The sequence below is a fragment of the Seriola aureovittata genome, chromosome 10 (assembly GCF_021018895.1).
Source record: "Seriola aureovittata isolate HTS-2021-v1 ecotype China chromosome 10, ASM2101889v1, whole genome shotgun sequence".
In the NCBI taxonomy this organism is placed as follows: domain Eukaryota; kingdom Metazoa; phylum Chordata; class Actinopteri; order Carangiformes; family Carangidae; genus Seriola; species Seriola aureovittata.
Genome location: NC_079373.1, coordinates 16,222,314 through 16,246,096, shown reverse-complemented (window position 1 = coordinate 16,246,096; position 23,783 = coordinate 16,222,314). Strand labels below are relative to the sequence as shown.

General features: G+C 41.1%; 2 protein-coding genes across 6 annotated transcripts; one reads left to right on the top strand and one right to left on the bottom strand.

The window, feature by feature from the left end:
* The first annotated feature begins 228 nt into the window (after positions 1-228).
* Positions 229-4,484, top strand: nudt7 (nudix (nucleoside diphosphate linked moiety X)-type motif 7). 3 transcript variants are annotated; one of them, XM_056386909.1, is made up of 4 exons: positions 229-657; positions 746-904; positions 997-1,367; positions 2,496-4,484. In XM_056386909.1, exons 1-3 carry the CDS (start codon positions 502-504, stop codon positions 1,348-1,350), a joined length of 669 nt encoding a protein of 222 aa, XP_056242884.1. In that variant the 5' UTR covers positions 229-501; the 3' UTR covers positions 1,351-1,367; positions 2,496-4,484. The 3 variants fall into 3 exon arrangements, with proteins under 3 accessions (XP_056242884.1, XP_056242883.1, XP_056242882.1); XM_056386908.1 differs by having other exon boundaries at positions 997-1,371; XM_056386907.1 differs by lacking the exon at positions 2,496-4,484 and having other exon boundaries at positions 231-657; positions 997-2,059.
* On the bottom strand, positions 1,573-22,795 carry nfat5a (nuclear factor of activated T cells 5a). Of its 3 annotated transcripts, none has more exons than XM_056386904.1 (12): positions 22,478-22,795; positions 14,849-14,977; positions 11,783-12,413; positions 11,424-11,607; positions 10,381-10,571; positions 10,091-10,263; positions 9,656-9,790; positions 9,483-9,535; positions 9,205-9,337; positions 8,620-8,804; positions 6,378-8,544; positions 1,573-6,201 (listed from the first exon to the last, which is right to left on the bottom strand). In XM_056386904.1, exons 1-12 carry the CDS (start codon positions 22,548-22,550, stop codon positions 5,798-5,800), a joined length of 4,458 nt encoding a protein of 1,485 aa, XP_056242879.1. In that variant the 5' UTR covers positions 22,551-22,795; the 3' UTR covers positions 1,573-5,797. The 3 variants fall into 3 exon arrangements, with proteins under 3 accessions (XP_056242879.1, XP_056242880.1, XP_056242881.1); XM_056386905.1 differs by having other exon boundaries at positions 14,849-15,015; positions 22,478-22,564; XM_056386906.1 differs by lacking the exon at positions 22,478-22,795 and adding an exon at positions 12,970-13,032 and having other exon boundaries at positions 14,849-14,979.
* Positions 22,796-23,783: the final 988 nt, after the last annotated feature.

The window sequence follows — 23,783 nt, the reverse complement described above, 5'->3', positions numbered from 1 at the left end:
AGCAAATGTATAAATGCCATAAAACTCGAAGCCACAGTGCCCAGATAATTGAGGCTAACGCTCGTCGCCTAATTATGACGACATATTTTCGTTTTCAGTTTGATTTCATTTAACGTTCCCCTAGCCGTTATAGCAATTAATAATAACATTTTTCGTGTGAATAATACATGTAATCATAAGAATATTGTCACATGTAACCTACTGCTGTCATTAACATTAGGGTTAGCTTTGTGCTACCGTTAGTTTATCGCGTCACCTTGTGACGTACAATGCGTAGTACTGCTCCAACTTGCACCAGTGCTGTGGCATGTTTACTTGTAAACGGAAATCAGCTAGCTATTTAAGACTCAGTCGGACCTGAAAACCCACATATTCAAGCTGTACACAAATATTTTTCACTTGTAGGTTATAGGTAGGCTTCTAATTTGCTTTTGCATTAAATGCATGGTTTTGTAGCTGTCCTCTGCTTTTCCGTTTCTGCTTTGAAACCGAACAGCTAACATGGATATTAAGGAGGAGACTATAGCCATTTTAAAACAGTTTGACATTGGAAACAAATTGTCTTATCTACCGGTCCTGCCCAAAGCCTCGGTGCTGATCCCGCTGTTTGTGAAGAATGGAGAGCTGTACACCTTGATGACCCTGCGTTCAAAGGAGGTAACCTGCATGGATGTCAGTTGGGTGAAGGACTAATGCGATATCTGTAATTTAACTCTACCTTTGACTGACTTTTGTCTCTGTTAAGTTGAAGACCAGTGCTGGTGAAGTGTGTTTTCCCGGTGGGAAGAGAGACCCCAGTGACAGAGATGATGTGGACACAGCTCTGAGGGAGGCAGAGGAGGAGATAGGTCTATCTCCTGAAGGTGTTCAGGTGGTCTGTAGACTGTTCCCTATCATTAATAAGGTAGGACAACACAAATGACTCTTCCCTGTCAGATCATCAGCTGCTCTGGGTTCATCTTTTTTCTCACATTACCCCCTCAAATCTTTTAACAGAGTGGTCTGTTGGTGACCCCGGTGGTTGGATTCATAGAGGAATCATTTTATCCCTGCCCAAACCCAGCCGAAGTCAGTGCCGTGTTCACAGTCCCTCTGGACTTCTTCACCAGCGAGAAGGACCATTGTACTGCCCATGGTGCTGCTGGGATGGTTGGGCCATTGCACTCATTTCATTTTGTGGACCCTGATTCAGGAAGCCAGTATCACATATGGGGCCTGACTGCCATGTTGGCCATACTGGTGGCTGCACTTGCTCTCAGAAAACAACCCGAGTTTGATGTTGGTTTTGACTCTGAGGATCCATTATCCTTCTTCCAACAGATTCTACATAGAAGAATTAGTAAACTATGAACACATCCTTTCCCAATGTTGGTAATGCATTTGTACCAATACAAAATACTGTAAGCCAGATTTATTTAACAGCAGTGTATTAATTTGTGTTAATTGTGAGGACATGTGTACAACAGGAATCTTGACTTACATGCAATACTAGTTCTAACAGATTCTTTTGTTTCAGAGCTTTGTATAACTAGTGCATTTAAAACCTTAGAGGGGAGAAAAGAAGCAAATCAAGACGTTTAGATTTTTATTAATTCATTTAATGTAGCAGCAGGATTACAGATATAAACAGAAGAGTATACAAATGTCCAGACCAAGGCAAAGTACATGTTAATAATAATTCAGATGTATGATAACACACTGGGGTTGACCTTTATCCCTACTTCAGGATCTTAAGGCTAGATACTAAAGCTCAAGCTACACAGAACGGATACAACAGAACTGTTGGAGAATGTGAAATAGAAAGCGAACTAGGAAAAGTGAGCAAACTGATTACACACAAGATACAGCTCACACTATTGGCAATTAACAGTTATCATGGTTGCTCCATTTGATCAAGCATTTCACAGCAACAATAGTAATGTTGACAAGCACATCAACACAAGAAAGCTCTCCATAAAACAATCTCCACTGTCTCGTCCCTTTTACCTCACATGTACAAATCTCATGAGGCATGAAAAAAACATTTTCAACAGAAAATAATAAACAAGTTGACAATTCACTGGTGAAGCTGCACAATATTATGTTGAGAGTACTCACTCTGATATCTTGCAATGGATTTCTAAATAGAAAATGTTAACACTAAAATATATGGGTATGGGCTATGGTTGCGCTTGTGTTGTAGAAATAAAACTTAAATCACAGAAAAGTGTCCTGATGTTAGACGGTCCTCAGGAATAAAAAGGACAAGGGGCCAAATAGCAGTGACACAAAAGGGACACCAGTGAACACAGCAGAGTAACGGTTAAGTTATCAAGGCACACAAAGTTCTGTTGAAAGCATCACAATTGAAGTTCAAGATACCCCTGCAGTATATTTCACATTTAAATATACATGGATATTCATTTACATGACTGAAGGACAAAACTGATATTGTGTAAAGATTTGTGTGCTATCTTCGCCACTATTAAATCAATGTCTTACATGGTTTTTTTCAGGTGGAAGTGGCTATTCGAAGAGTCAGACTGAGCATCCTGGATTGCTCAAAATGAAACGACTGGACGTGAAAAACATGAAATTACACCACAATCCAAGACAAAACAAGCTGACAAATGTTCAGTGACACAAATGACAGTTGGTGCCACCCCACCCATCCCCTCTGCCTCAAAATATATGTTCTCATAAACTGTAATTGGTCCGATGTTTGATGTAGAGCAAGCTCTATGTCCACACCATGAGGTAAAATTTACATTCATGAAACTGAAGTCACAGGTTGGCTTTCTGTGTTGGTATGGCTTTAAGAGGCATTACTGTTCCGCACTTCCTCCGCAACATCATGTGCTCTTAAACTCCCCTACCCAAGAGGAATGGAATGCTTGGAAACATCACTACTGTGTTCTAACCTGATCTACACTTAACGGATGAATCAAAGTGCCATTTGAGATGCATGACATTTAAAAAAAAAAAAAAAAAAAAAAAAAAGTTAGAAAAAAAACAAACACACACAAGAAACCTAGCCCATGTATTACATTATACAAATTGGGTAAATGTTAAAACAGTAGAATGATGTTCTAACAGATCTGCTTGATGTCCACTTAATTACATTTCTAATTTCAGTCATACACTTCACAATAAACCTCCGCTTCATTTCAGGAAAACATACCAGCAATGATATTCTGTGCTATGAGCATAAACCAAAAACTTTAGTTTTACAAAAATACTCTACATTTTGATACATGGATACAAAATTCTAAAAAAGATAAGTTACTTTAAAATGGATCACTAACAGCTGCAGGACAAAATAGTATGACTATGAAAATGTAAACAGATGCATATGTGAACAATACTACTCTAACATTTGAATTATTCTCAAACATTGGCCTTTTGATAATGCCAAATTGGCTACTGTTGTAGATATGGAAAGTACAGCAGTGTTATTTTGCATCAAAAAATAGAGTAATGTAATGAGAAATGTAAAAACTGGTGGAAATGTTAAGAGAGATGAGATTAAATGATCCATGAAACAAAGTACCTTTACATGTCTTTTATAAATGTACTTAAAACAAAACAACATGCTGAATTGCTATCCATGTAAGAGCTGCATAATTTAAATGAGTGAGTAAAAATTAGTAAACATGAGAAGGGCATTCGAAAAGGACAAGTATGAGACAAGATGATAAGGATTCACAACAGGAGCTTTGGTATGCCTGGGTGCACTCCAGTCTGACCCCACCACAACAGCCAGCTCTCTAGACTCAACTCTGCTTCGAAGCTAACAATTAATGTCAGTGCTATTGATTTAAGTAGAAACTGTTACGTACTAACATCACATCAGAAGTGCCCATCACTCCTGCACATAGCACCATAGATAGAATCAAAATGGCGGCCTCTATGTAACAGAGATTTCATTTACCAGTGAGCCCCTGTTCACAACACAAGGGACGGGTACTGGGTGCCAACTTCACATGGTGCCAGCCTGCGCACGGTACCAACACACTGAGACAAAAACTTAAATATCTAACACAACACAAGGTAAAACAGTCTCAAGTGAAAGATTGAACAGTAAATAGTACAAATAGCATAACAATGAAAATCCTTCATTTCAATGCACAGTCTAAATGAATCAGTATTTAGGTGTTTTGTCAGTGTGTAAAACACAAAGGCCTACTTACCACTCCAACACTGAAAAATGACAATGCTTTTGTGGGAATGGCTGTTTTTTGACAGACTTGACTGGACCACTGAGACTGAATACAAAGAGGGATTCAACAGTGAGCAGACATTCTATACAAAGTTGTCCTAGACCTCAAAAATATTCTGACATGAGAAAATGTAAAAATGCTTGGTTAAGATGTATTTACCTTTACAAAGACAACTGCTTTCTGTTTTTTTCTTTTTTTTTTTTTTTTTTTTTTTTAACTGGACGTATCCGAGTACAAATTCAGCTGGGTCAGTAGAGAGCTGTGGACGGATATAAGGATTAGCTGGTTACACAAAAGAGGTTATAAAGTGCTTGAGATAAAATGTTTATAAAACCACACAACACTCCATTTTCACTAGTGGAAAGTTTCTTTCTATCCACATTATCAAAACAAAAAGATACACACACTATAATGCTCCTTAAAATTTCACCAAGAAAGCTTCTGCAAACCCAGTGATGAGGCCTAAACATATGAAAACACTGGGAGGTGCCTAAATGAAAGACTAAGTCACATTATTCACCAGGTTGAATCTCATTTGTGAGTGTTAAATATTCTCGCTGCTTTCTGCACATAGGGGAATCCCCTGCAATACCAGAATGTATTGACAGCCCGTTTTGGTGAGCGAGTTCATTTTTGTAGAGCAGAGTTGATATCAACATTTAACTGTCCTCCCTCTAATAGAGTCTGCTCAGTTGCAAACTCCAGCCATGGCAGCAAATATGATGGGAGGCAAAAACATTCTACAAATGTACGTATTTTAACAGTCTTTACTCTTAGAGTATAATTTAGTCAAACTGTTGACATGTGCAAACACAAGGGTTTGATTAATTGCGAAAGATCTTATGTCCTCCATGACAAAGAAGTTTAAATTGAGTGGCTGTGAAATTATTTCACCCCTGTTTTTAAGCCAGGCATTTTCCCCACATTTTCACTGTCTCTCTATATGATGAACAGAGAAAAACACTCCTCACTGACTGCTTCTCTCTGAGTGAAGTGAGTTTACACACTCACAAAATGAGATTCAGCCCATACCTGACACTTATGTGCAATCTGATATACACTCCATGGCTGGCTGTTTTATCTTCTCTGCCTGCTCTTACAGCCTCATCTCCATCCCATTACTATTCCCCCTGTTTCCCTGTCACTGACATTCTTTATCCCTTTCCAGTTTTTCCACCAAACCTGACAGGTTTTTTTTTTTTTTTTCTATTTTTTAAATCATAATCATCTCTTAGACTCACATTATTAAAACACTCTGACAACAAAACACTGCATTTCTGAGACTGATGGATAAAGCAGTTATTACAGGCCTCTCTGATCCTGCAAGAGGGGTAATAACAAAGGCGGATTCCTCAATTCAAGGTCAATGGATGTATGAAGGCTGTGATTAATGATAGATATTTCATAAAAACAATGAGTTACATGAGCTCATAATTTGGGTTTTAGATAAAAGGGGAATTTAATTCTTAAATTTTTCTAAGTTTTGTGGCATTGGCACAAAAAAACATGCACCACCACTCTGTTGATGTTAGGATGTATAACTCTCAGCTACATATCACTCACTCTCCTTAGTGCCCACATTGTCCAAATATTTATCACTACTTCTGTAGGCTTTCCAGTAGGTCCTCAATTTTATCCATGTTGGACGACGCAGATATTGATGCCTGCAATTGATTCTGTAAGCTGCTCTGTATTTGTGTCTGTAGATTGGTCTGCATTGGAGTTGGCAGACTTGTTTCTATGGTTGCCTGTAAACTGGACTGCAGAGCTGTTTGTGTGTTTGTCTGCATTGCATTCTGTAGGGTGGTCTGTATGGCGTTCTCTAAGCTGGACTGCATCTGTGCCTGGAGGGTGTTCTGTAAGCTGCTGTGCATGGTCGCCGGCATTGGAGAGGCAGCTTGGGCCATGGGCTGGTCCAACAGAGGCTGCATGTGACTGGAGTTCTGGGGCTGGCTCTGAGCTGGCAGAGTGGGTCCGGAGGAATTTAGCAGCTGGGGCGAGTCTGGGAGGAATAGAAAATGTAAATAATCACTATAATCAAACTGCAGGTGAACGACATGATTGTGGCATTGAGGCAACTTGAGTTGTACAGTTGCTCTTAAGGAAAACAAGAATTTCACAATTACTACATTCTGATTTACTGAACTTTGGAGGTAAAGAAGCCCAAAATCATCTTACCATTCTGGATGCCAAACACAAACAGGTTGGCTTGTCCCTGTGGAGCCACATTCCCACCCACAGTTGTCTGGAAAAGCTGCTCTGGGGGCTGCTGGCCAGGGCTGGCTACGACACCAACACCGCCTTGAACCACAAAGATGGTTGTGCCAGGGGCTGGAGCCTGATTGTTTAGCTCCTGTGAGCCAATAGTACTCTGCAGGCTAGACAGAGATGTCTGTGGCAGGAACAGCTCCACAGGTTGACTGCTTGGGACACTGCTGGAGCTTGGGCCCACTTGCATTGGCTGCTGCTCCTGGAACAGGCTCTGCTGTTGGTTCTCAGTGGATGCTGAGTTGGTGCCTGAGGAGCTCTGGTCTTGGAAGGACATGGGCTCTGCTGGGTCTGGCTGAGGGATTCCAACGTTAATGCTCCCTATAGGGGAAGGGCCTTGAGTCGGGGTGCTGAAGAGAATAGTTGGGGGAATAGCCTGAGGGTTAAGATCTGTCGTGCAAAGGAGCAGACCTGTCTGCTGGGGTTGGGAGAGTTGACTCTGGGAGGCGGGGTTAGCCTGTGAGTGGTTTGGGATACTTTGGAACAAGGAGCCCTGCTGGCCCATTGGAAGCTGTGGTGGCTGTTGTTGGTTCTGCTGCGCAGACTGCTGCTGCTCCATGGGGGTGCTCTGTTGCTGCATTTGGGAGAGCTGAGCTTGGGGTTGGTTCTGAAACATTGCAACGGGCTGGGGTTGGCTGGTAGATGTCTCCATGGAGGAGATAAATGCCAGTTGCTGTGGTTGCTGTTGTTGGGGCTGAGGGTTTGGGGACAGGTAAAGTGATGACCCAGGGGACTGCTGCTCTGAGTTGAGACTGCCACTGGTCAGAACAGTCAGTGTATTCTGGAGCAGGGCAGCTTGGACCTGCTGTTGAGAGCCCTGGGTCTCAGCAAGGGGCCTGGGTGATTGGAAGAGCTGTTGTGGGGGAGATGTGTGGGATGGAGGCTGTGTTGGGAAGCTGGTCTGAATGGTGAGCAGCTCTCCAGCCTGTTGAAGGAGGGACACTGGCTGCTGTACTTGCGTGGTGGAGTGGATCTGGGGCTGCAGCAACTCAGCCTGAAGGTGCTGCTGCAAATTCTCCAAGACCTGCTGCTCTTGTAGTTGTTGTTGCTGTTGTAGGTTGCTCAATGCCTGATTTTGCTGCTGTTGTTGTTGCTGCTGTTGTAGCTGATGTTGTTGTAAGTTTGTAAGTATTTGATTTTGTTGTTGCTGATCCTGAAGTTGGATGTTGTTAAGGACTTGCTGCTGCTGATTTTGTTGTAACTGTTGCTGCTGTTGGATATTCTCAATGAGTTGCTGCTGCTGCAGCTGTTGTTGGTCTTGTGGCTGTAGTATTAGTTGCTGTTGGATCTGCATGTTGCCAAGGACCTGCTGCTGTTGCTGCTGTAGATGTTGCTGCTGTTGTTGATGCTGAAGGTTACCAAGGATTTGCTGTTGTTGCTGCAGTTGTTGATGTTGTTGAAACTGTTGTTGTATTTGTTGTTGTTGCTGCTGTTGTTGTTGCATTTGCTGTTGCTGTTGTATCTGTAACTGTTGTTGTGTAGACAGTGAATTATCTGTGGTTCCCAATCTAAGGCTGTTCATGTTCTCCTGGACGTGCTGCTGGAGAGAGTCTGCAGAGGGTGTGGGGCTGTAAAGCACAGAGTTTAGTTGCTGCTGGGCTACAGCTGCCTCCAACACCTGTTGGAGCGTGGTGTTACCTCCAGCCTGTAGCTCCCTTACTGCCCTCTCCAGTTGCGCCACCCCTTCCTGGGGGAACAAGGGAACCTGTGACTGTTGTGGCTGGGGCTGAGCGGGAGTTGCTATCTGGGGCATGGCCACAACTACAACCCCCCCACTATTGTTAGAACTCTCAGGAGGCAGGTTATCCTGAGGGTCTCTGAGGAATTGCTGAGGGACTTCTGGTGTCACAGGGGGGATTGTGGTGTCTCCTGACACTGGGAAGGAAGTTGAGGGGGCAATGTCTTGCTTTTGTATAGTGCTGAGAGACTCTAGGCTAGGAAAGACAGGGGGCGCCTGGGGAAGCTCCACATCCTCAGGTTGTAGGGGCATTGGACTCTGAAAAGACTCTCCTCCTGGATGAGGACTAGCACTGAGCTCCAGGGTCTGCTGCACTGAGACGAGAGGGTCAGGGGATGGCTGAGAAAGGAAACATTAATGTTACCAACTGAAATTCTGAAATAGATATTTTAATTGGAATGAAATGTATATTACCTTAAAAACATCTGTGGGTGGTGGATTGCTAGACACTTCCATTGGTGTGTCCTCTTGCCGTTTGGAAGGCTGACCAGAGCAGTCGGTTCGCTCAGAGGACATAGATTTCATCTGGCCATCAAATATACATGTCTTGACCAGTGAGGGTCCCTCTGTTTTTACTGTCCGGACATTTGAGTTATCAGCTGAAAGTAAAAGTGGAAACACAGGATAGCTTGGTGTCTGTGAGAAAACCATGCACCTACTGGAAGTATATACCTTGAGTTTCACAATTTATTAACCTATAACAGTGTGATTCAAGTTTCAGTGATGAGTCACGGATGAATTCTGATCCTGAAACCTTTCATTTAAATGCATCTTCTGTAGCTAAAAAAAGTCAAGATGTTTATTGATACAGACAATACAAGTAGTATTTTTCCTAACAAAATCTAAAAAATTGTATTACCACGTTAGCTATAATCATAAAGCCCCATCCACACCTCTAAGCAATAACCTACAAGAGGCCTCTAATCCAAAGAGATTATCCCCATGTAGTTCTGAAAATCATCAACTAGTCAAACTCTGCGCTTGAGCTAGTGACTGTACCTGAATCTGGAGTGTAGGTGAAGGGCTGGGCGTCATGTGATCTACCAGCATTGGTCATCACAAAGATTCCCACAGAAACGGGAGAAGTAATTGACTGGTTGTGGAACGGAGGGACTGTCACTATCAAATGGTTCTGGAAAACATTGGAAATCCGAGAGTGTGATATGTAGTAGAATCTCATGAGGAGTATGGTCAATGAAAAGAGGCAGGTTTGACACAGCATCTTGTATTATTCAAGAACAAACACAGCAGTATACATACAATTCTGTTGCATTTACCTGATGGAAAAGGTCCATGTCAATCTTTGCCTCGGCTTGCCAGGAATTATCGTCTACGAATAAAACAAAAAATATTTTTTTATTCTTCCATCCACCAGGAGCTCTAAATGCAGAAACCCGTATTCACATAAATACAAAGCACAACACGGACAACATCAAGCTGGCTACAGCACCTGCAATGTTCTCCTGAAAAATAACTTTGGTTCCTTTGAGGAAGTTCTTTCCAATGATAAATACTTCCTCTCCTCCTCTCACTGAGCAGCTCTGAAGACTCTTCTTCAGGATCTCTGGCACTCCTGCTGGCTGGGCTGGAGAATGACAGAAGAGTCAAACAATCAAAACTCACATGACATCTGGGTTAGTGTTTGCCAGAGGGCATGGGCAAGACCCTGAAAGAAAAGGAAAGAAGCTTCTGTGGTCTGTTCCAAACAAAAACTGAGTTCGATGGCCATCACAGTAAATGCTGTGTGTGACAAAAGCCAAACAACACACACTGTAAACACACCATTATGAATTCCCTAGCATTTAGCCTCATGAAGCCTGGTGATAACTGCTGCCTTTGTAGCTTTGGACTATTTTTTAGTTCATGTTATGACTGAACTACTCACTGCAGAGGATGGGCGATGAAGGGACCTGTAAAGTGAGGACAGATCCATCAGGTTGGGGGATGTTGACTCTGAAAGCCAGCCTGGCTCGGGTACTCTTCTTCTTGGAACCTGCTACACCAATACGGGCCTCCACGTCTGCATTACGCAGCTTCAAAATTCCTACACAGTCCACCCTGTGGAAGCAAGCACAAGATGTGGACTACAGAGCAAGCACACAGCACACTTCTTAAACATCAACACAGCGTAAATATTAACTAATCCCAAATTATGAACAAAAAATAACATCTTACGCGAGTGTCATGTCACTGCTAGGCTCCAGGGGGATCTCAATAACAGTGGTGCCCTCTATGTCCACCTCCTTGCAGGCAGTGGTGTTGCGTCCTGTCACTCTGCAAGCCTGGTAGAAACCGTGAGGCTTCACTCGGCCTGCATCATTAGCTACAAAGACCTGCAGCACCACTGGCTCAGTCACACCCTCCAACTGGGGACAGAATAGAAAATTGTGTAAATAACTTGACCATCAGTAATAATGAAAAACATATCACTATTAAACAATAAAGATGTTTTAAGCCCAAAGCAACACATGTCATGGGCTAAACGCAAAATGCATGAAGAGTAATGCTTCCCCTATTAAAGAATCCTTGTTAGGCAACAAGAATGCACACAAAAGAAATGCATACTGAAGAGTGCAATGTAATGTGTGGATGCTTGCCAGGGTGGTAAGAAAAAGTCTGTATAAACTCACAACAACATACAAGGGTAATACAATGCAAATAGGAAACTTTGAATTATATCACAAAAGAAGCATGAATTTGTTCAAAGCTAGACTCTCTAGCATCTTTAGTGTTGTTGTCATACAACACATGTGCTGATGAATTTCAGGGTCGTTCTGTTGAGTGCTTCATACTTTATACACAATGACAACTGGGAGCAGCCTCAGTGGAGCAGTGGAAGGTTAAGTGCCTTATTAATGAATACAGAGCAGCAGCTATTCCTTCACTTCCCTGGCCAGATTTTTCAGTAACAGGATAAGTTTCTATAGGATGATCTGGTTTTCAATTTTTTGCCCTCCTAAAATCGGGCATGTTGTTGAATACAGAATACAGCACGTTAGCCATTGTAAAATCAAGCTTTTGAAGTAACTGAAAACAAACTCTTGTTGGTAGTGGATAAGAGTGAATGCTTCTGATGTGTCTGTACTGGCATTCTCATGTGGTGCACAGTACTCCACACTCCGTGTCCTGTGTATCTTTGGCCTTATTCAGTCATTTCCAACTTAGGTGTTAATATTTTTCCTGTGTCAAGAAGCAGCCGTTGGCCTTCTTTGTCAAACCTTGACAGTGGGGAATCCCTGCTGTGTGCGGTCTTTGACAGAACCTCTGCTGCCCTCGGTCAGATAGCGAGCTCTGTGCTGGGTCTCTGGCTGCACCAGGATCTTAAGCTCCTTCCCATCACTCTTCTGGGGGAACTGAGCAGACAGTGACCCACCCTTCACAACAGTCCCTGACTCCAGAGAGCTGCAGGGCAACAAAAAAAGAAACAAATCACATGATGGCATTAATATGGCTTCCAGAAATTCAATTACCCCAGACAAAACTAAATTAAATGACCTTTACTGTATTCCTACAGGAGGACAGAGGTAGTCTGAGTTACAATGCTAACACAATGTTCATTGGACAAGGGTCACCGCACCTGGTCATGGCACTGCTCTTGTCTGTGCCCAGCTGGGATAGGACAAAGTGAGGGGCTTTGGCGCTGTCAGCATCGAACACATCCATGCTGTCCTCCGGAGGAGCAGGCTTGGGGCCAGGCCGCTGGCGAGGGGTGCGTTTTCTAGATTTGCGTGGCACCTCTGTGTTGTCATTGTAGGAGATGGAGCTGATCAAGCTGAAGTTGGAGACGGAGTCATCAGCCCACATGCTGCTGCTATGCTCAGAGTCTGGACCTGGTGGACCAGATATGGTAGGCTCCTCTTGGCAAGACATCTGGCTGTCGTCAAATAGGTCCTCAGGTGGCGGGGATATGCTCAACACAGGCCTCCGTTTTGATGGGGTGTTCTGAGGCTGCTGGACTCCTAGCCCTGACAACACTCCTGACCCTATGTCTCCTGCTGCAGTGTTTGCTCCACTGTTGCCTCTGCTGGGGGCAGATACAGCGCCCTCCATACCTTGCATCTCTGAAGCTCCAACTCCATCCCCTCCAGTGGAATGGAGATGCTGAGGAACCTTGAGATGGTCTGAGGATGAGGTAGCGGGGCCAGTGGATGGGACTCCAATGGCCAGGGAGGAAGAGGCAGAGGGGCTGGAGGTGGAAGAGGTGGCATCTGCAGTAGTATATACAGATAAATAAGTTAGTACAGATGTTCAGCACATTGCAGGCTAGCAGTCCCATTCAAGCAGCTGAATTTGTGCATAATTTGTATTGATTTCCCCTCTTCCCAACTCTAATTTCAATAGACTGTTGTGGGTTATATGCTCTCACTGTGCATGCGAGAGCTGTCAAGCATTGATCAAATATTCTGAAGTTAAAGTTGAGAAGGGTACTATAGGTCCCACAATGTTTTGATTCCTACAAAACCTTTCTCAATATAAATCAATGTGACAAAACTGGCATGCTTTGTTTACAAAAACAAAAGCAAGCTACAAATTGTTACATACACATTGCCAGAAAAAAACATAACAAAATCTGGTCAAACTTTCTTGTACAGCCAAATTTGCAAGCTGGTAATGTGGCGCCAAATTAAGTTGCCAGGGTTGCCAGGGTTACAGTACAGTTTGTGCAATGTGCATTCAGTAGTAAACAGTAGTTTGCGCATGCCAATTGGAAGATTTGGTTGGGACTGAGCGTAGCCATGGAGACAGAATAAACAAGCCTCTGACCTATGGAGCAGTGAACTGCAGACCATTTTATATGCAGACACTCCCTGCCTCAGAGGGAACTTCCTGCAATAAAAACGAGACAGCCAATGAGCAACAAGAGAGCTGATCATTCAAGACTCAACTTCTGTCAATCAGTAAATTGGATGAGTTAATATACTGAACGAAGGAGTAACTTTTGAAGTTGATCATTTATAGACATTTTGAAGCATGTGTATTTGGTTAATGATGATCTTAAGGACATTACAGTAGTCATGCTTTTGATCAGCACTGCTTAGGGCCAGCTGGGTCAGACAGGATAGTGAAAAGGTAGCGTTAACAAAAGCGCTCTCTCCAACATGATTGTGGACCAGTTAGTTTGCTCTTTAAATCAAACTGAAGACTAGAATCCTTCCCAGTTATAGCTGACGTTGACTGCCCTGAACCATGATCCAAGATCAGACCATATTCCTTTGCTTTACTACATGAAATTGAAAAGACAGTTCATTGTCTGCCAGGGGCAACTTCACTGTTTCATAAAGAGACAGAACCTTCATAATTAATGAAAATATCAGCTGCTTTCAAACGTGGGAGTAGCTGCATTTAGCTGCAAAGCTCAAACAGTTTGAAACCTCAGGAAATTCTCACATGACCTTCTGTTGAATGAGTGTGTATAAGATTAAGTGTGAAAATGCGTAGGCTGTTTCTGTTCTAGGCACTTGTTAAGGCATTACAGAATAAAACCTAACTATACTGACGCCTTCAAACTATGGTGCTAATACACAGACTCTGAAACACAATATAATGGCATAACATGGGGGATGTCTGAGATGACTGCTAAAGCCAAAGGACAGTACAGGGTTACGCTGCATGGGTTTTTTTTTTCTGTTTTTGAAGCTGGACCACCCAAATATATTTTTCATTTGCTTAAAAAGCCAAGTGACAAAAAAAACGTTTAGCACAAGCATCACAGGGAAAAGTGCTGCTGAAAAAATGAGTGAAATGAGAAAGAACAAGCTATGTTAGCATGCTGTTAATGCGAACTCAACATTTCTTGTAGCTGTTATTCAGAGTAAAGCTTTCCAGGAGAAAAAAAAACATTCTGTGTATGACTTTTATTCCAAAGAAACCACTAATTTATAGTTGCTGCCAGTAGCATAGGATAGTTACATGGTAATTGATTTTAGAAACTGGTTTAACCTACACAACAATTTTCAAATGTATATCTTTTTTGGTGCCAATCAGATTTATTAAATAAACTGGTCAGGTGAAGAGCTGCAGACACTTATTGCAGTTGCACTTTGAGTGAATATCAAAGCTTCAATGCATAGAGTAAAGGTGAGCGATGCCTCTTCCCATGCTTTCACTATGTTAATCACATAATTATCTAAAATACCTAACAGGGTCCCCCAACCCTGACAATGTCAAACAAGCTTTCAGACAGGCCTTTGGGATTAATCAAAACAATTACAACAGATATTCACAAATTGGTTGTTTCTTTAATACAACACAATAATGGAATAAATTACAATCCCAAAATATATGTAAATACAGCTCAAGTTCAACTGTAAAAATTGGCTCTGCCCCCACCCCTCCCACTGGTACTACTATTGCTCTGTGGAGCCAGGAGGGGGAACCCCTAATATACCCAAGAGAAACCCTAATGACTATGCCAGCAGTATTAAAATAGCTTTGCTGAAATATAAATAATATATTAGCCAATATAATCTCATACAGTCACAAAGATGAATTGTCTCTAAAACTGGTGAAAGGGTGAAGTTGCCCCCAGACAATTGATACAAGGCCATATTAGTTTCTTTACCCCTACTGACTTGGGGAATAGTTTGGCAAGGGGAAAACTGATCCCAGATCATGGTTTTCATTGGCTGAGCAGGTAGCTCACCTGAGGCCAAGGCTGCAGAGGGTGGAGGTCCCGCCTCTCCCCCACTCTTCTGGCTCATGGTGGGTGGGTCGGTCTGGGTGGACGACGGCTGGAGCTGGAGCTCTTTGGGGAGGAGGTCATATACTGACTCTGCCATAAAGGATGAGCAGGAGAAGATAAATTAGGCTCTGAAAAACATAAATCACATTGTTTATTTACTGGACCAAGTAATTAGAAACGGTAGTGGAAATGTTCTGACAACTTTGAATTCAGCAATTTTGCCTTAAGCCTGTACAACTGTGCCCAATTTTTTAAGAAGAGAACAAAACATCTGCTTTTACTATCACTTAACCCAAATCGGAGTTCTCACAAGTTTAAACACCAAACATACAGCATTATGCGCAAAACGTCCCATGTCAAACATATGGCATCAAGAGTTCCATGCTCGCCATGCTCTTGGCCTGGACACTGAGGCGAATGCAGGAGTGCCTTAAGATGCAGTACCACTAATGATTGCTAGACACTGGCTCCAACATTTTCAGACAGCACTTAACTAAATTCAGTACAGCCAATACATTTTCTTCACAAAATGTAATTGTGTCAATAGTTAATTGCACTTACGCTAGTGTAATCTTGACAGCAATTACAAAACTAGTAAAGTATCTCACTCAGATTAGTTGTTGTTTCCATGTTCCCTTTTCAGAAATAAGTGGAGGCAATCCCAGAATGAGACTGGAAGCAAATCTTGGTCTTATGATCAAAATTTCTCCTGCATTCAACACTAACATAACACAGGGTATCTTATGATGATCTAAATTAGCCTCCCAAGGGGTTTACTGTAATAAAACCTGCAGAGACATTACTTGGTATTTGATGGTGATTCCAAGTAGACTATAAGCAACCACTGCAGTTACACTGGCATAAACCACATTTGATGGCAGATGAACACATCATTAGGTAGTCTGGTTGCTAAGAAACAGGGACCTGTCAACTCCCTGACATGGGTATTTCAGCTGTGCATCGGCGGCACCCAGCATGTGTAGTAGTCATCTGATACACAGCTATGACTTAGCACCAGCAGAACGAAGAAACTGACAAGACACATGATCTCGCACTTCTGTGACGTCAATGATGCTGAGGGAGTGACAAGACAAAGTCCTCACAGTTCACACAAAGAATTACACAGTACACTAATTGACAAAAATCAGACAGGCAAAACTTGAAAGCATTGAGATGGAGGCCCACTTCATGCTCTATTGCTTATCCAAAGCTAATCTGTTTTAAATGAATAGTCCCGTCAAAATTACAGAAAAACTTGTCCATCCAGAGGGATAACCCTCCATCTCAGACTGTTGTGCTTTGTTCATGGTGTGAAGAGAGGGGGTCTTTGTGCATGGATGTATAACGGATTGACTGGCAACCCGACATGACCTCAGTCTTGACTAATAGCCCTTTCACACAGGAGGTGTGTGTATGAAGTGAGTCTACTGAATGTTTGTTCAACCTGCCTGGAACCCATTCATATGCGACAAGCATTCACATATGAACAAATGTCGTCACTGGTCACAGACTCACACTACATCTGCGACGGCAGGCTGTTACATAAATATTCCTGCTAAATTGATTTATATTACATTACATAGTAAAGATAACAGAAATGACTGTTAATTGGGCTGGGCATTCTCTGACCCAGGTAAGGAGGGTCACAAAGCCAGGTAGGATGACATGCATTGCCGAGTCAACACTATAAAAATTTATATAATTTTTTCTATTAAATTTTACAATACATTTCAACAGTGCAGTTTCTGCTTAAACACATTTCCCACTTGCTCTCAATTAGATCATTTTATAAAATTCACAACAGAACAGACCAACCTCAAATTTGCACCATATCAAAGTATGAAAAATATCCTCTGGAAAATGGATCCATGGTCAAAAAATGTAAAAGGTGACTTTAAAAAATATATATTGACAGTTGTTATAGGGATGGTTTTGTTCAAACATGCAATGTGTAAATAAGTTTATTTCAATCATTGTTTTTCCATGGGTTCTGCATTAGGATGCACTAATTTATGATGCCATGCATAGACAGAACAGTGTAGCCAAGCATTCATGTATTCAGCAGAAATAAACTTCACAGGCAAACTTGGAGGTGAGGGAGGTTCTAAATAAAAGTCAGAACATAAGGCTGCTTAAAATACCAACCTAAAATTAAATAAAAGTGCTGTTTAAGCATACAGGTTTTTTTCCCTGAATGTCATTTATGTCATAGTTTTACTTGAATCTACCAAATTAACGATCAGGGGCATTTTATAGTGTCAATATAAAAAAAAGATCTCATGAAGCTTATCAGCCATAATAGTCAATAAGAGATGACTGTATTTGCCTGTCACACACTGAATGTTTGTTTTCATGTGTACTAATACCTTAAGTATTATCATATAAAATATTTAATCTAATCATCTTAAACTCATAAGGCTCATAACCAGCGCAAGCACAAACCAACTGACACACAATGTTGCTGCTTAATCATTCCACTCAGTTTGGATATGTAAATGCATAGTCTGGATTTCATTTGGTGTTTTGAATTTACTCATAGGCCAGACTGCCCAGGGACTGAGCAGAATGCAAAACAGTGTTTGTACAGTACATACACTCACTGAGCACTTTATTAGGAACACTGTACTAATACTGGGTAGGTCCTCCCTTTGCTCTCAAAACAGCTTTAATTCTTCGTGGCATGGATTCCATTAGATATTGGAAACATTTCTTTGAGATTCTGGTCCATGTCGACATGCCTGCATTGCATCATTTCTGCAGATTTGTCAGCTGCATATTCATGCTGTGAATCTCCCGTTTTACCACATCCCAAAGGTGTTCTACTGGATTCAGATCTGGTGACTGGCCAATTAAGTACATTGCACTCACTGTCATGTTCATAACACCAGTTTGAGACTTTTGCTTTGTGACATTGTGCATTATCACCCTGGACGTAGTCATGAGAAGATGGTAAATGGTGGCTATAAAGGGATCCACATGGTCAGCAACAATACTCAGATAGGCAGTGGCATTCAAACCATGATTAATTGGTACTAAGGGGCTCAAGGTGTGCCAAGTAAAACATCCCCCTCAGTCTGACTTGCCGATTCCGATTTGAGCCAATTCAGAGTTTTTTCTAGGATCATATACAGAACTATAATTGATACCTACACAAACATTTTGTTACTTTTCTTTAATGGACAATTCAATTGTATGTTCATAATAAAACATAGACTATTGACTATCAAATAACGAAGTTAAAGGCTCTTCCTCTCTCTTGCTGTGTACGAGGGTAAACAAAAATCATGTGAGTACTTTCTGGTTACAATTCATTATGCAAACTATTGTGTGGCGCATGATTGTAAACTTGACCTGCACAGAATTGGATATCTGAGACTAATCCGGCCGGTCACAGTCCATTCATTTTCATCACACTGAAAACCTGGCTTTTCCTATCGCCAGCCGATCGATCTGTGCATCTCTATAAGGCTTGGTTACACTCAATGCTTTGATACTGATACAAATACAACATTGGGTTTTGGTATCAATATCAAAACAATACTTACATAGCAAACTTTGCGAGTATCAACATATTTTACTACATAAAAATTCACCTTAAGGAAAAGGTCCAATGCATGTGCCTTTTATTGTCAAACAGCTGTACCTAAAACTGACAAGAGACCAAGTAAACAAGAAGAATCTGACTTAAGTGTCCAATACTCATATTTGGTACTTGATGGTTTTTGATATTTCCATCCTACTGTCACATTATGGTTAATACTAAAAACTTAAAGATACACAGCTCTGTTACTCTTACTGTGGTCTTAACAGAGGGAAGCTTCAGAATGAGTAACTTCACAAGAAAAAAGATATTAGGCTAATCTTGACTCAGACAATCCTCAGTTGATAAGGAAAAGATGTTTAAATTTCCTCTGTGCTCAAATGGACACTGGATGCTGATAATGTTGTGAAATGGATTTTGGTATTGGTCTTAATTTGCTTTTATAGAAGTCAGATGACATCTGTACAAGTTTATTTGCCTGCCAGAGTATGCCCAGCAAAGTAAACTGCAACACACTAGCCAGCCAGGGGTGGACTGACTTTAACCTACACTTTGAACAATTAAATTACCTCATCTCATAGTTATGCACTGCTCACATTACACATGCCTTAAAGGTTTTGCCAAATGGCAAGGCCACCAGTCCATTTTTATTCATTGCAGCTGGCTTAGGACTAAGACGGGGGATGACAGATGAATAGACAATTCATGAGGGCTATGTTTTTGTTGCAAATGAAAAAATATGCAGACCAAGAATGTATCTCAGTGCCCAACAATGGCTGCTTTAATTACACTCTTGAACACATAACGATATGCTCAAGCCAGAGTACTGACAAAAGAGCCACTCACTGCACTCAAACCACAAAGAATGCCATTTTTGGCTATTTGCACCATTTCTGTTTACCTTGAAATGTAATGGCAAGAAATGGCTGGATACTGTATTTGATGTGAGAGCAATAGTAAATGGTTATAATAATAAATGTATTTTAACCTTTCTAAAATGTTCTTTTAATTGTTAACCTAGCCTGTATTTAACCATTGTTTTGAGTTTGGAAAGATGCAGTGAATACACATACACAAAAAGACATGAATGTGTACATGAAAGTTATTAGGCAGCATGCTTTTAAATGATTATTTCCAGAGCGGACTTTCATTTCTTCTCATATGTCTCAGGTGACTGACAGTAAATGGAGCCTAATGGATGCCTGCACTGATATGAACACTCTCAGTTCAGGAACAATGAAATAAAAATAGAACACAGCAAAGCCAAACTAAGATTTCATATTTAACATGTTGATTTCTAGTCTTCCCAATCTCCATAATGTACAAAAGAATTAATGTTAGACAACAAATGGCTTGTTCTGGAGCTATGAGAAGGAGCTAGAGTTGCTAAAGGTATCCAGCCATGCAGATAGTTTTGGTTTTAATTATACAGTTTTTGCGATTCCATCTCTTAGATTTATGGTGATTTGAAGTTGAAGAACTACATCAAATCACATCTTTCCAGAAGCACTGTCCACTTTCTCTGGATAATACACAAACTGCAATGTGAAAAATGTTGGAACTACTTTCTATCAAAGAAATTATCCCTTAGAAAACGACTTGCGTTGTGCATCATGTAAAGCATCCATATAAATGAACACTTATTGTCATTTAATGGTTGAACCAAATCTCAACGGCACTGTAATGAATGTCCTGTGTGTCAGTCTCACACATTGGAATCCAATCACACACACTGATGCTTCAGCTCAAGCTTCTCACACTGATAAGTTGATGTGGGATTTTTTTCCCCTCTCACTAAGATTAAACTGTCTTTCTGGATTTTCTATCCATCTAAATGAAAACATTTGAAATGGGAGCTCGATAAGATAATACACAAGCTGTGTAATGCAACGATAAAATATTTCAGCAATATAATCACATTACATGTTTCCACTTGAAGTTGGAGGGAAAAGTACTGATGAAGCCAAATAGATAACCCTTCAGCAAGTGTCAAAGAAGCATCACACAATTTCTCTCTTACTGAATATTTTAAAATGCTAGTAGATAAGCTTATTTCTCTCACATGTAAAATGAACTTCAACCTATGAGTTGGCATATTTCCATTGTTTTAATAAATCATTATGTTAATAAAACAAACCAGATTTTTTTTATAATGATGGATGTCAATAATTATACTATTGTGAATATGGACATACAGATGGGAAAAGTATGATAATCATAATTTGAGATGAATAAAGAGTAATCATGAGGTTCCCAGCCATAAAGTTGTATAAATTTATAACCAGATTGTAAAGGTGTTTATAATTTTGCTATTCGTCATTTACAATGAAACATAGTTAACAATTAAATCATTGTCTTTTGCTTTAGTGTTGGAGTAGGGAGACAAAGCAAGTCAGTGGTGGCGCTTCCTAGAGCAAGACTGGGCAAATGGGGTCTCATACATCTACTAAAAGCGACTGGCAGAGGTTATTTTCCACTTTAAAAACATCAGGGTTCAGTAGTTCACTTTTGAGGTTTCATATTTTGCCTAATTTTCAACCAAAAAAAAAAAAAACATGACCAACTAAATGATGCAATGTACTTGGGCAGGCCAAAATGCAACTTGGCCAGCTGTCCCCTCTCTCACTTACAGCCTGATATACATGAGGTCTCTGACTAGATCTTTGATGGGCACGTCAGCTACCTTGACCCCAACACAACACATACCCAATTACTGAGATATAAATAAACAGCCATCATGTGATACAGTGCGACCATATGGCAGGCTCAACTGAGTAATTCAGGGTCACAGAGCAATGCTTTCCGCTGGCTCATGAGCACCCTATACATAACAGCCAGACAGATGTGGGACCAGCAGGTCAGACAGCAGGCGGGAATGCTGCATTAGGTATTATTGCAAAATTATTTGTTAACTTTTAGCAATCAGAATATAGACTACAGCTTAGACCAGGGGGTAAAATAGGCAGAAGGGGAAGCTCTGTTGTCTACCGGCATTCTATCAAAATGCATAAATCCACGCTTCTCAGGCTACATTACAACTTTGAGTGCAGTGCACAACAACACACAGTATACAAGGCTTTCTCATGAATAAGCAACAATACGATAGCTGACAGTGTTGAGTGGAAGATTAAGAGACAGTTTCTTTACACATTAAGTTGATACACTTGTTAACAGAGGGCAAATTAACTTAAAGACTGAGGGCTGCTGAAAGCCAGTACAACCCACTAACCCTGCTAACCACAACAAGAGTTAACTGTCTAGTTCCTACATGATGCAGCAACATCCTCCTAATAATAACATAACAGTTGGCTGACACGTGTCCAAAGCCTATTACAGATAGGATACATTTTGGCACTAGCAGCCCCGGTGGCAACACCTCTTATCCTGTCAGGGAGAATGAGCCCTGGGCTTTGAAATGCCAACAACTGCATTCTTTCTGTGAAACCAGAGAATGTGAGGAGGATAACTCTGGCTCAATTCCACTCATAACCCAAAACAACAGGGGCACTGTCACTTTACAAAACTAAACAAGAATAAACAAAACAACACGCATGTACAACTTTTCGACCTTCTCTCGCGATGCGATACACACACACACGCTACACACATACACACACACACCTCTGCAGGATCTGACCAAGACTTAAGTACGTTAAACCGCTGAACAATGTGGCTGGAGAACGACCTCACGTAGCTGTGGCTAGCTAATCGTATGTACTTAACATAATGCTAGCCACCAGCCTATCAAAACTATAAACAAATCTAATGAAGTCAATGTGATCTCACGTATCACTGTTGCAATTAGAAGAGCAACCTAGCGTACCATCTCTTCCACGCATGTGACATGGACAGCTAACCAGTCAGGTAGTCGCCAATGCAAATACAGCTAACTATCTAGGCTAGCTCGGCTGGCTAACAGCAAAAAAGAAGCTAACTACAGCTAGCTAGCAGCTTAACATGAGCTATCAAGACATCCATATCACTTCCGTTCAAACCAGGACAGAACGGGTTAGTTTCGCAACAGTAGCCTTTCTTTAGTAAAATCTTACCTTTAGAGTAAAGCGATTTGGGGGAATTGAGGTCGAGATCCGAGCTAAGAAGGGATATAAAATCAGAGGGCATCGCAACGCTTCATCGAGGGGAGGGGAAGCGGACACTCTTTAGAAGAAACGAAGTCGGCTGCTCTAAGCCAATAAATATTGCGTTTTACAAGCGGAATGTTTAATATACAGAGTACAACATCGAAACAGTCTTAAGGCGACAAAACAAAACTTTAAATACCTAAAAAAAAAACCGTTAACTAGCACGTCTCACGTTAGTGTGTATGTTTTTGCTGAGAGGACACACATTTCGTGCTACGTTGAGACGAACACACACAAACACACACACTTGCCTACAGTTGGTCGGCCCACCTCCTGGCCCCTCCCCTTTCTGCTGCCTACGAGCATGCGCTTTACCATACGGTTCCATTAATACATCCATGGTTTCAACAATCAAAGAGGAAAGTAATAGAATTACATTATATACTGCTTGGTTTATTGTTATTATTGGTATATGGTAACTGTATCTAATTTATGTGTCATTTATATCATGTACATCTTGGGTAAATGGACCGATTGTGACACCAAGTTGAATTAAACAGGACAATTGGTTACAGGTCCAGGGGTCCAAGAGGTCTGTGGGTCTCAAAGCAATAGCTTGAAGTGACAGTGACAGTTAATATTTCTTTTCTGGAAGTCATAGAGCTCAGTTAGACTCAAAACGACCGTAAAAGGACGCAAAATGACAAAAAAGAGAGTCAAAATGACTACAAAGAGATCCAAAATGACTATAAATAGATGCAAAATGACCACAAAGACAACCAAAACCATCACAAAGAGACACAAAAAAGCTACATAAAGACCAATAATGACCAAGACACAAAACATCCTCATATGACATTGAAGGCCTAGTTGTTTCGTTTTTCACTGTTTTGCTAAGCTGTAAACGGTACATTTCACTATCATAAGCTCTGTATCATTTGCACTGTCTGAAACATCTTCTGTCTTGTGACTATGCCATCACGATGACACCATAAGAGAAGATTAGCCAAGTGGTGTTCATATGCTATTCACTGAAAGGCAAACTGGAGGAATTTTCAGTGTTTGTATGCAATAAGTATATTTGCAGTGGATTGTACTAAATCAGTTACCAGGTTGAACAAGTCAGCATACAGATATACATGCAAATATTTCATATTCCTTGGAAGCCACAATATCCAAACCGCTCTCACTTTCCGTCAATCCAACTGCTCACTTAAAGTCGTAGTTGAATCACTACACAAGCAAACTTATGTGGCAGAAATGGAGCTCAAGA

Bases quoted from the DNA above. Each gene is read 5' to 3' on its own strand.
- nfat5a (XM_056386904.1), bottom strand. From the start codon at position 22,550: ATGCCCTCTGATTTTATATCCCTTCTTAGCTCGGATCTCGACCTCAAT. The intron at 9,338-9,482 runs GTAAATGCAACA...AATGTTTTCCAG, and splicing joins ACATGGACCTTTTCCATCAG to AACCATTTGATAGTGACAGT. The intron at 8,805-9,204 runs GTACAGTCACTA...TTTTACTTTCAG, and splicing joins CACCTACACTCCAGATTCAG to CTGATAACTCAAATGTCCGG.
- nudt7 (XM_056386909.1), top strand. From the start codon at position 502: ATGGATATTAAGGAGGAGACTATAGCCATTTTAAAACAGTTTGACATT. The intron at 658-745 runs GTAACCTGCATG...GTCTCTGTTAAG, and splicing joins TGACCCTGCGTTCAAAGGAG to TTGAAGACCAGTGCTGGTGA. The intron at 905-996 runs GTAGGACAACAC...ATCTTTTAACAG, and splicing joins TGTTCCCTATCATTAATAAG to AGTGGTCTGTTGGTGACCCC.